The 11,686-nt window shown below is 38.3% G+C and overlaps 3 protein-coding genes across 7 annotated transcripts in view; 1 reads left to right on the top strand and 2 right to left on the bottom strand.

The window, feature by feature from the left end:
• Window positions 1-1,948, bottom strand: part of plvapb (plasmalemma vesicle associated protein b) — a 10,544-nt gene extending 8,596 nt beyond the window's left edge. For 2 of the 4 annotated variants that reach the window (XR_002275169.1, XM_020602886.1), the window contains exon 1: window positions 1,871-1,906. Coding sequence is in view for 1 of the 4 variants with exons in the window: in XM_020602886.1 (XP_020458542.1) it covers window positions 1,871-1,891 (21 nt within the window). In the remaining 3 variants the exon portion in view is untranslated. The other 2 variants (XM_020602889.1, XM_020602887.1) reach the window with 2 other exon arrangements.
• A 51-nt stretch (window positions 1,949-1,999) lies between these two features.
• babam1 (BRISC and BRCA1 A complex member 1) lies at window positions 2,000-8,983 on the bottom strand. 2 transcript variants are annotated; one of them, XM_020602890.1, is made up of 9 exons: window positions 8,833-8,983; window positions 6,191-6,624; window positions 6,038-6,096; window positions 5,842-5,962; window positions 4,397-4,475; window positions 4,041-4,065; window positions 3,808-3,937; window positions 3,515-3,601; window positions 2,000-3,205 (listed from the first exon to the last, which is right to left on the bottom strand). In XM_020602890.1, exons 2-9 carry the CDS (start codon window positions 6,599-6,601, stop codon window positions 3,005-3,007), a joined length of 1,113 nt encoding a protein of 370 aa, XP_020458546.1. In that variant the 5' UTR covers window positions 6,602-6,624; window positions 8,833-8,983; the 3' UTR covers window positions 2,000-3,004. The 2 variants fall into 2 exon arrangements, with proteins under 2 accessions (XP_020458546.1, XP_020458547.1); XM_020602891.1 differs by lacking the exon at window positions 8,833-8,983 and adding an exon at window positions 8,232-8,601.
• Window positions 8,984-9,599: 616 nt separating this feature from the next.
• ushbp1 (Usher syndrome 1C binding protein 1) overlaps window positions 9,600-11,686 on the top strand; it is a 9,753-nt gene continuing 7,666 nt past the window's right edge. Inside the window, exons 1-5 of the mRNA XM_020602709.1 lie at window positions 9,600-9,605; window positions 10,377-10,591; window positions 10,805-10,947; window positions 11,264-11,427; window positions 11,611-11,629. Coding sequence (XP_020458365.1) covers window positions 9,600-9,605; window positions 10,377-10,591; window positions 10,805-10,947; window positions 11,264-11,427; window positions 11,611-11,629 — 547 coding nt within the window. The remainder of the gene's footprint in view (window positions 9,606-10,376; window positions 10,592-10,804; window positions 10,948-11,263; window positions 11,428-11,610; window positions 11,630-11,686) is intronic.

Here is an 11,686-nt window from a genome sequence, read left to right as displayed (position 1 = left end):
ATTTATTACCTGGTGGAATTCAAAAACTATTTAATGAAAGGGAAGGGGGGGGTGATACAATTTAAGGGGTCATTTAAATTTAAAAATTCATGCTATACGTACAACCAAAAAAAGATTTTGTATTTCCATAAGTGCGGTAAAACTATGGAATAATTTAAGTGTGGACATAAAAAATAGAAAGAAAATTGATGAGTTTAAACATAAATATAAAGGTATGTGTCAATCAAGATATATACAAGAACAGGCTCAATGATTAATTACATGGACAATTGTGGGTGTGGTGTACATTTTGTAATAATTCTTTAGTATATTACTTGTGTGATGTAAGAATGTTAACACTGTTATAATCTTTTTTTAGTATAATATGTGTGTGGGTAGAAGTGAATCATTTACTGCTTGCAAACCAATGATGGTAAGATGATGTCATGGGGTAGGACTGGATAAGTCTGATTTCTTCCTACTCCATTCAAGCATGTACTAGGTATAAGCAAATTGATATTGGATTATGTGTAAAATTATGTGTGTTGTCATATCAACTGTTTTACATGCTTGAAAGAATAAATCAAATCAAATCAAATAGTCTTCGCAAACTCTTCAAAAATCTTAGTTATATGGTTCAGAATCTCTGAATAGGGAAATATTTCTCAACATACTGACAGTTTTATTTTACTGCTTAGTCCACACACAGCAGTGTAAGCAATACACAAACCCTTTAGCTAAGTGAAAGTTGTAATACATGGTGTAAAAATACTCTCCTACTAGTAATAGCCCATTGAAATACTGTACTTAAGAGTCAGAAATATTATCAGTAAAATGTTAGTATCTAAGAAACGAATGTAAAAGTATCAAAAGCACTAATTATAAAATATATCACTGCATGATTAGTACCGGCTAATCAAAATTTAAAGAGGATTGTGATATTGTAGTTTATCAGGATAGAGCCAACTTTAAAACACTGGAGTAAACAGTACAATAAATCTCTGAAATGTAGGGGAGTACAAACACAAGGTAGCATCAAATGTAAATACTCTAAGCATCTCGGAACTGTACTTAAGTATAGTCCTTGAGTGAGTGTACTTACTTTCCACTACTGTCTGCATGTGATATAAAAGAAACCAGGAAAGATCACCCATTATTGCCACACTAAAATATAGCTACTACAGATTATCACAAAATCGCTGATCATGTTCCCCTGGTGGTGGATGAACAATGTAAAACCATGTGAGAAGTAAAAGCAGAAATATCAAACGAAAAACTTCCACCATATCCTGTTCCAAGCAACCACGGAAAGGAGTCATGGCAGAGGAGTGAAAGAATGAAAACAATAGGGACCTGTCATTCTTCAAGAATGAGGGCATAACACTGGATTCCCCCCCTCCCCCCGGGTGGTTATCAGCGATGACGTTGGCTTGTCTAGGGAAGGGTGTGAAAGGTGAAAGGTTCTCTGAGCCCAGGGGTTTCCTGCTCCCCATTGTCTCTCTGACAACCTGTCCTTGGCAGAAGAAACTAATCTATGAAGGTAGGTAGGAGTGAAAGAACACGAATAAGAGTTGGGACATGCGAACATCTGAGCAAAAACAAGAAATCTAATGGTTAGAGACACAGATAGGGTGACAGGCAAATATATATCAGTGAAGTAATATTCATGCTATAGGGAGAGATAAGGCTGTAATAGTAGGTGTAAAAACTGCCTAATAATGCTGTCACATATGCCTATAGATTCAGAAATCTGAGTGATGGTGATTATAAACACTGACAGTGATGACTTAAGCAGAAACGTTTAGCAAAATCAGTTTAACAAGATCAAGACAGCAGAATTCGATCAAAACTGCCATCTTAGAATACAATTTAAATACAGCAATGTACCTACATAAATATGAAATTGCTCCATACATTCAGACTGTAGCAGCTCCAGGTGAGGCCTTTGCTGCCATCTCCTGACAAAAACATAGAAGGCATAAACGCTAAATTCAAAACATCCACATACAAATACGAAAAATATGGTTCAACATACCTTTTTAATACCAAGAAACATCTTCAAAAACCTCATCTAGACAGTGAGCCTAATGCAAAAACATTTCCATTTACAGAGAACAAGATCTCTTACTTTTCTCTGAGGCTTGTTTGTACAAATGCCACAAGTCAGATACACCAAACTCTCAACTGCTCAAATCACTTGTTTCAGACTGATGAACACCACTTGTATGTGAGCAGGTGTGCGCTTGTGAGATCTGATCATTGGCATAATCAGTGCTAACATTATCATACAAGGCCACCTACCTGTTCCACTTCATTTGTGGGATTTTTTTCTGTAAATACTGTACATTTTTAATTAAATTGATTTCTGTATCATATTTAATCTCCAAATTAATTCAGATGTTTTCCCTTTGTGAAGACTCATAAGACCATGTTGGACCACTTAGCCACAAGATCATTTTACATACAGGAAAAGTGGGGGATGCCACAAATTCTCTCAAATCTCTTGTACGTGCCACTTATGAACAAATCAAATGATGCCACAACTGCATTACTGTACATTCATTTGTGTAACATACAAGAGCAACAAATGCAAAGAATTAAAAACAACACCTTATAAAAATACATTAAAACAGGCAACAAAGGTGGAATTTACCGACTGAACACAAAGGTACTGTTATGATGTCTGTGATACCGCATATGATTTAGCAGTTCACTACTTCAAAGTCTTACAAGGCCAGCTATGGACAACTGGCACAGACTGGAGCTGATTAAATCCTTTACGACTCATGGACAGATCAGTGTGGTCTAAGGGAATAGGTTCAACCGATTCATTTTCTTATGAAAAACAATGGTTGATTTAACTATAACCTGCTGAAATGGTCTCGTTTCTTTATAACTATAACAATTTTTCCTATGTATTCTTAGGCGTTCTTGCTCTACCACAGGAAATGGACTTGGCAAACCCTGGACCCTCTTCTAATAAACTATAGTGTGTATGTGTTTCACAGAGCAGCTGTGTCCCATTTTAGACTGTTGCCTCAATGTCCTGAGGGTCTTCCCCCTCCAGCAGGCTGTAAGACGCATGACTCTGGAAAGGTCTCTGCAAAGGGTGAGCCAGAAGTTTGGCCATGCAGTTGTGCAGCTCGATGGCGGGCCCACTCAGGGAAACCTCAAAGCGATAGCACATGCTCTTTGAGTCCAGGTTGCAGAAAGTGGTATAGTTGTCCTGGAAATATAAAAAACACCACACAGTTGGTGTGTGGAGAGAAATATCCTGTTTATAGTGTCAGATGAAATGCTATTATATTTAGGCAGGCTTTACAACATTCCTCCATATACTTCAGGCTTAGTAAAATGGATGAAATACTTAAGTGAATTCACTGCCAATGCAGGAAGGTCTCAAACAGGTAAGACTAGAAATTGGCAGTAGTACCTAGATGTGCAATGAATGGTTTTCTGTACTATTGAAATACACTAAGCTACAGCACAACCTGGTACACAGTCAAAGCTTGTCACTGTCAGCTTATTCACTCACTCTCCAGCTGGTCTCATCTCCCTGCTCCTCCACCCCATTGTGCAGGTAAACCACATCAAAGAAAAAATATGGAGACTGCAGCATTTTCTGTAGCAGGACACAAGAATAAGTAAAACTTTCATTCAATATACATTTAGCATGCTGCACAAATCATTCACCGAAAGAAAAGATAAACATCTCTCTTGGGGGAAATCAAATACACTCTAAAAATAAAAGACCAGTTGTATAAAGCTCTGATGCTGTGTATGAAGTAAAGTCAGAAAAAGGGGAAATTTCAGCAGTGTTGTACTTACACCAACAGCTTCAGAAGGATTGAACTGTAGCTGTCCTGCATGGCGGCTGTAGATGAGCACAGTCCGCACCACATATGGAGGTGGGATGGTCTGAATGTTTTCCATCAATGGTAGCTCAATCTTCAGGCGACTACAAAGGCAGCAAAAGAAGAGATGACCTTCAATGAACCACCTCACGTAGATTTTCATGTATTTTATAAGACCAAAAAGGTTAGTAGTCAGATGGTACTTACATTACATTAAGAAGATCTTCGAGATCTACAGAGGTGAGTTAAGGTGAAAATTTAACACTGACAATTTAATCACTTCCTAACATGTCGATTGGGATGTAACAATACCAAAAACTCTCAAACTGAAATGCTGCCAAACAGCTCTAAATGTCAACGATGGAGCATCTGCTATGTTACTTTCAAATTAATAATAACCATATGTAATATCCTGGTAGATGCCATCACAGTTCCACAACATTATCAAGACATTTTTCTATCACAATATTGTGAAATGACAAATAATGTTACATCCCCAGTATCAATTCATTGTATGAATTTTATTCTCATTGTTTAAAAATTTGTTTTGAATGAAAGGATACTGAAGGACTCGCACACATTGGTCTCCAGATCATACAGACAGCTGCACAGTTCCCTGGGGTCAGACGTGAAACCTGACAACTGAAGCACATAAACATAAGAAAATAAAAAGCTAGTGTTCTAACAAAATGGGAGACTCTGCATAAATACATCTAGGGCTGGGTATCATTCCAAAATGTTCAACACCGGTACAAATACGATACCTTGCTTTCTATGTCGGTTCCTAAATGATACTTTTTCAATACCAAATTTATAAAATCAGTTTTAACAACAACAGCAAAACCAAAACAAACTAATATAATTACACATTTTGGTACAGATCATTAGTTTTATTTTTTAATTCACTGGCATTTTTGTGCACTCAAAGCCTTTTCATAGCATAAAAAGTAAAATACAGTCATGTGGAAAAATTAGGACACCCTTTGAAAGCATGTGTATTTTGTAACATTTTTTAATATATGGTTATTTAATCTCAATTTTAACAATACAGAGAGATTAAAGTAAAACAACTAAACAATTAAAACTGAAGAAAAGTCTTTTCAAGATCTTCTGTAAATGTAATTCTACAAAAATGCCTATTCTAACTGAGGAAAACGATAGCACACCCTAGCCCTTAATAGCTAGTGTTACCTCCTTTGGCTGAAATAACTGCAGTGAGACGGTTCTTGTAGCCATCTACCAGTCTCTGACATCGGTCTGAGGGAATTTTACCCCACTCCTCAATGCAGAATTGTTTCAGCTGTGAGATGTTTGAGGGGTTTCTTGCATGTACTTTCAGCCAGAGTCCTGGAATGGCCGAGTCAAAGTCCAGATCTGAATCCCATTGAGATGCTGTGGGGTGACTTGAAAAGGGCTGTACATGCAAGAAACCCCTCAAACATCTCACAGCTGAAACAATTCTGCATTGAGGAGTGGGGTAAAATTCCCTCAGACCGATGTCAGAGACTGGTAGATGGCTACAAGAACCGTCTCACTGCAGTTATTTCAGCCAAAGGAGGTAACACTAGCTATTAAGGGCTAGGGTGTGCTATCTTTTTCCTCAGTTAGAATAGGCATTTTTGTAGAATTACATTTACAGAAGATCTTGAAAAGACTTTTCTTCAGTTTTAATTGTTTAGTTGTTTTACTTTAATCTCTCTGTATTGTTAAAATTGAGATTAAATAACCATATATTAAAAAATGTTACAAAATACACATGCTTTCAAAGGGTGTCCTAATTTTTCCACATGACTGTGTATTTGCCACAACTTTAAGTTCTGTTAACATTAACCTCAATAAGTTAAAAAAAATGTAGAAAAGCATTTTTTAATACACATTTTTTGATATATGATGGTATGGAGTAATTCAATCGATGCCTTAAAAGTACTGAAGTTTGATACCCAGGAATAGATACATCACGCACGCACTTTAGGTAACATGGATGAGATTAAAATGATTCTGGACTCACCCACAGGGCGTCGTCATTGACTACAACCAGGGCAAATTCATGACGTTTGTCAATCTTATGTTTAGTTCTAACAAACATCTCAATCATCTTCTGGGATATATTCAGAGCATTTGTTTTAGACCTAAAGGGAAAGACAGTCAAATCAGCCAGTGAAGACAAATGAAGCACCAGTACTGAGACTTTTTTTGTAACTTACCCATTAAAAGACTCTAACTTCGGCAAAGACATCTCTTCAGAAAGATCTAAGCAGATAATCTGTTATGAGGAACAGAACAACAAATTGAAAAAATGCTCAAAAATATATTTTGATTTTAATGTGGAGCCTCATAAATCATAATTTAAGGCCTACCACTTTCTCTGGGCAGTTGACACGGGGTACTCGAAGCTGGTACTCTGGTGGTGGGACAGAGGTTGTCAGCGTGGACTGCTGGGGTGTGGGCTTCGGCCTCTCTTTGACGGCAGCAGCTGCAGTGGATAGGGGCACCGGTGCACTGGCTGCAGCAGGTGCTACCGTTTGAGCTGCAGCTGTTGAAACAGTTGTGGTGGTGGAAGTCTGAGGACTGTCGCTGGTCGAAGCCTCACCCTCCCCCTCAACACGACTGCCAACAGCAGGCTGAGATATGTTTGGGTTACTGTTGCCTCCCAGGCTGCCGGTGCTGCTGCGACGGTCCTCAGCACCTTCAGGATTGGAGCGTGTTCGAGGTCGCATCTCCACCAAATGCTCTTCTCCATCTGCTGGGCCAGGTTCAGGTGTCTCCATGGATACAGGTGGTTTCTAAGGAGCTGGAGGTGATAATTGAGTTCGGATTAGCGGCAAGTTGGGCTGACCATGCAATGAGACTATACAGGTATGTGCCAAAAAATTAGAATATCAAGGAAAAGTCCATTTATTTCAATAATTTGTTTCAAAAAGTGAAACTTGTATGTTATATTAGTTCACTACACACAAAGTGAAATATTTCAAGCCTTTATTTGTTTCAATTTTGATGATTATGGATTAAAGACAAAAAAAATTCCTCTTGACAATACCCCATAGATTTTCAATGGGGTTTAAGTCAGGTGAGTTTGCCGGCCAATCAAGTACAGTTATTCCATGGCTATTAAACCAGGTACTGGTAATTTTGGCTGTGTGGGCAGGTGCCAAATCCTGCTGGAAAATAAAATCTTCAGCTCGGCAGCGGGAAGCATGAAGTGCTCTAAAATTTCCTGCGTTGACTGTTAACTTGATAAAAGACAATGGATCCCCACCAGCAGATGACATGGCTCCCCAAACCATCACTGACTGTGGAAACTTCACACTGGACTTTAAGCAGCTTGACTTTTGTGCCTCTCCGGTCTTCCTCCAGACTCTGGGACCTTGATTTCCAAATGAAATGCAGAATTTGCTTTCATCTGAAAACAGGACTTGGGACCACTGGGCAATAGACCAGTACTGTTTCTCCTTAGCCAAGCACAGACGTTTCTGACGTTGTTTTTGGTTCAGGAGTGGCTTGACGCATGGGATTCTACAGCTGTAGCCCATGTTATGCAGACGTCTGTATGTGGTGGTTCTTGATGCACTGACACCAGCCTCAGTCCACTCCTTATGAAGCTCCCCCAGATTTCTGAATCGCCCTTGCTTGACAATCCTCTCAAGGCTGCGGTCATCCCTGTCACTTGTGCACCTTTTCCGGCCACATTTTTCCCTTCCTCTTAACACTCTGTTAATATACTTCGATACTGCACTCTGAGAGCATCCAGCTTCTTTTGCAATTGCCTTTTGAGACTTTTCCTCCTTATGGAGGGTGTCAATGATGGTTGTCTGCACAACCGTCAAGTCAGCAGTCTTCCCCATGATTCTGAAGCCTACTAAGCCAGACTGAGACAATTTCAAGGCTGAGGAAACCTTTGCAGGTGTTTTGCATTAATTAGCTGACTAGATTGGGACACAGGGAGCCTACAATGTTGAACTTTGTCATGATATTCTAATTTTGTGAAATACTGGATTTGGGTTTTTTTTTGTCTTTAATCCATAATCATCAAAATTGAAACAAATAAAGGCTTGAAATATTTCACTTTGTGTGTAGTGAACTAATATAACATACAAGTTTCACTTTTTGAAACAAATTATTGAAATAAATGGACTTTTCCTCGATATTCTAATTTTTTGGCACATACCTGTATATTAGATTCCAGTGCTTGGAAGACAGAAATGAATGTTTATGATAAACTCAGGTTCAGGTAAAGTATCAGAAGAGATGACGGGCTAAGCATAAGGTTAGATTCAGTTTAAGTAAGAGAAAATACATATCTATGCAGAAACAAACTTTAAAACCACCTACTCCTGAGCCTTTAAATCTAAAGTACACCATACTGAGAAAAAAATGGACCAAAAGATCCTTAGCATTTACCTGTGGCTGGTATCCTCTGATATTAAAATCTAAGTATAACTCAAATTCACCAAGTAGTCTTTCTGCCTACCCCTCAAAAAACAATAACTGCAAGCTCAAAACGATGTCTATAAATCTTAAAATATCTAAACAAGAGTAGCTTTTAAATTGCAACATGCCAAGTCGTGTCCTACTCCGATAGTTAACACATAAAAGCTGAATAAACTATCATGCCCACACCGACTGTATATGCTAACTTATTAATCGTATTTATACTTTCAAAAACACGATATTACGCAAAATATAACGTTAAAAGTAACTCCACATTAGTACAGGTGCAATTTTGTTCGTGTGAACGCAGAGTGCATACAGTATGTAGTAAATTGGGAGAACATTTGCACGCATTGTTTGTTTAAATATGCGCACAGATAGCCTGACAATGACTCTAAGTGGCTAAGAAATAGTTTGCTCTACAATGGCCCGTAGAGCAAGGTGACATTTGATGACAGCGCAGTATCAGTCTTAGCTGTTAGCATTAGCTAGCTTTACCAAAATTTACGTCAAAGCAGATTAGTGATAAAGTCTGAAATGTGTTATGTTTAAATAAAAAAACCAAACGTACCTTAATAATGATTACGACACTTCTAGGATTTCATTAAAGACAATTTCATTGTAAGTTGCAAAACATTTTATCGCCAAGCTAAAATTTGTTTTGAACCATTTTAAACGAACATCTTCCTCGCCGGAAATTATCAAATCACAACTGCACAATCTCGTGGAATTATGGGTAATGGAGTTTATAGGGCGAATAAAGCTTTCCTTTCCTACTCCTGTGTTACCACTGTGTAATTGGTGAAAAGTAACTACGTATATTTACTCAAGTACTGTGCTTGGGTACAGTTTTGCGGTATCTGTACTTGAATATTTCCATTTTCTGCTATACATCAACTTCAGCTGAGAGAAACCATCCTTAAACAACAAAGTGCGATTATAAATCATTTGTCCTTGTCCAAATTGATTTTCACTGCATTTTAACATCACATTGCATGTTTATCATAGTTGTGAGCAGAGCAGCTCTGGATAACCACAGTTCACACAACTGGCCAAACCTACTGTTAAAAAGCATGGAAGCAAACTGTGGACAAAACAGGAAAAGACACAAAGTGACGACAAATGGGTGGGGGTAATGTTCTGAGTGTTTTCCACTTACTTCATTCATCATATTAAATACTTGTAGGCAGACATGCAGAGAACAGACTGGTGCAGCAACTGACTGACTACTGGAGGATATAATAACTAAATAGTGGAAATGAAGAACATCTCATATTTTCAAAAGTTTAAACACGACAGGAATTGAATCAGTCCTACAGATCATCAAGAACAAGAAGTATGGCGGTAAGTTATGATGACGTTTTTCAGTGTTTGTCTTGAAAATATGTCACTTAACATAAGGAGCATTATGTAACCACATAGTCAAGTGATTTTAAAATGTCAGAAATTGTAAATGTGTTTATCTGGCAGACTACCCAATGTACTTTTTACCCAGTGCATGCTGGAACTGCTGCTCTGTAACTTTAACTAAGAATAGTTTGATATTAGGGATAAGGAATTTGAAGAATGTTGTAAACAGTGGTCGGCACAATATACTGTATGTTAAAATTCATATGATTAAAAGACAGACCTTGCAAATTGTGTCATTCTGGAATATTTGTAGGCATTATATGAACTTTATACCAGAATTAAAGAATGACATGTGTTCTAGTCATTTAGCCGACATTCTTTGTACACAACAAAAGATGTTTTAGTCCACAAATATTTGCTAGACAGGAAGTGAGATCTCAGGATGTTTTAGTTTCCTCCTTTTCCGCTACTCAAAACAATAGCCGCTAAACAGTGTAGCAACAATGTCATGTTCAATCGCGTTACATACATTATTTTTAATGAAAATACCTACTGAGGTATTTTTTTTACAAAACTCTTCACTAGATGATGAATATTCAAAGCAAAAGAATGCTTTATTTTTCTGTTTACTGCACACATATGAGTAAAACTAAAGGGAGAAATGAAGACGTTTGCCTCAATATAGAGTAAAACCTTTTAAAAAACCCCACTGGGATAACACTCCCCATGTTTTATTACCTGACAATCTTTGTTCAAACACTTCAGAATTCCTCTCTGGTCCGATGTGACAGTCTGGATACTGGGACAGGATGTGTCAGGGACATGATCGACCATATGACATTTGACACTGAGGGCCCTGACCCTACAGCAACCCTCGAACCTTCACCAGCAGACCTGGCTCAGTGCGAGGCTGAAGTTGGCACACTGCTCAGCATCATTGCTGAACTGAACAAGAAGATGGGGTCACTAAAGGCACCAAGGTAACATTAGTGAAGGGTGAGATAAGTAAATTTACAGCAGCAATGTGTTTGACTTTGGCATAATAACATCCATAAAATGACTGTGTTTGAATATATACTGTTGTGAAACAATTGTTAGTGCATATTTTTACATGTTTTTTCCATCAGTAAATTATATATAGGACACATCTCATGTATATACTAGCAGAAATGTTTGATATTCTTCTTCTGCAGTGAATCTGATGATATGAGACCATCAGGTCCATCCACACCCAGGCCTTTGGTTCCTGACATCCTGTCTCATAGGGTGGTCACAAGCAGCGCAGAGAGACACATTGCGTCTGCTGTTGCATCTAAATCCCCTCTGACTGATCGAGGTTGGTGGCAGCATTGTGCAAATTCATCTTTGTTCAGTAGACTTCATCAGTGTGTACGTGTTCTGTATGTCAGTGACCTTTTCCCCATCAAGGCAGTCAGGAAATATTGCTCTGTGTCCAAAAGAACAGTTGATTCTTTTATTTTTTTCCTCTAAGTCTCTAAAAGACAGCAAGTTATCTTCAGGAAAGGCAACTATTTATCTAACATACATGTTTATTCATTCATACACAGGAGCTATTCTTGTCTAGTAGAATATAAAACTGCCCTTCACATTACCTAATAGGACTGATTGTATGTTGACTCTTCGTCCTCTAGGGGGCAGTGGCGTTGTGTGGACCAAACTGCAGGAGGTTTTGTCATCACTGGAGGACTCCATCAGCTGTAGAAGGACCTGGGCCGCCCCCATCACAGCCTCTGACCAGGACAAGCACAAAGAGCATCTGAGAGCAGCCCAGGAGAGCTGGGCTAAGGCTACTCAGGTATTAGGGCAGGGATAATTCATGTGTCAGTAATCTGTTTGAATTTCTGATATTACACTGGCCATTTCCAACAAAAGTCTGACCTGCTCTCTAATAAGACCCTGTAAACCACAGTTAATGTTCTTCAAGCAGTTTTGTGTCTGTCAGAGTTCTGCTATTGTTAATGTTTGTGCTATTGTTTAGACTATTTATCTTATTTACCGTATATGACTTATCAGTTTGGGATCTTGTTTGCAGATATTAGAGGAGATGGAAAGAG

Source organism: Monopterus albus, unplaced genomic scaffold (genome assembly GCF_001952655.1).
Source record: "Monopterus albus unplaced genomic scaffold, M_albus_1.0 scaffold58.1, whole genome shotgun sequence".
Lineage (NCBI taxonomy): Eukaryota > Metazoa > Chordata > Actinopteri > Synbranchiformes > Synbranchidae > Monopterus > Monopterus albus.
Note: the sequence above shows the minus strand (reverse complement) of the source record. Positions and strands in the feature narration are given on the sequence as shown.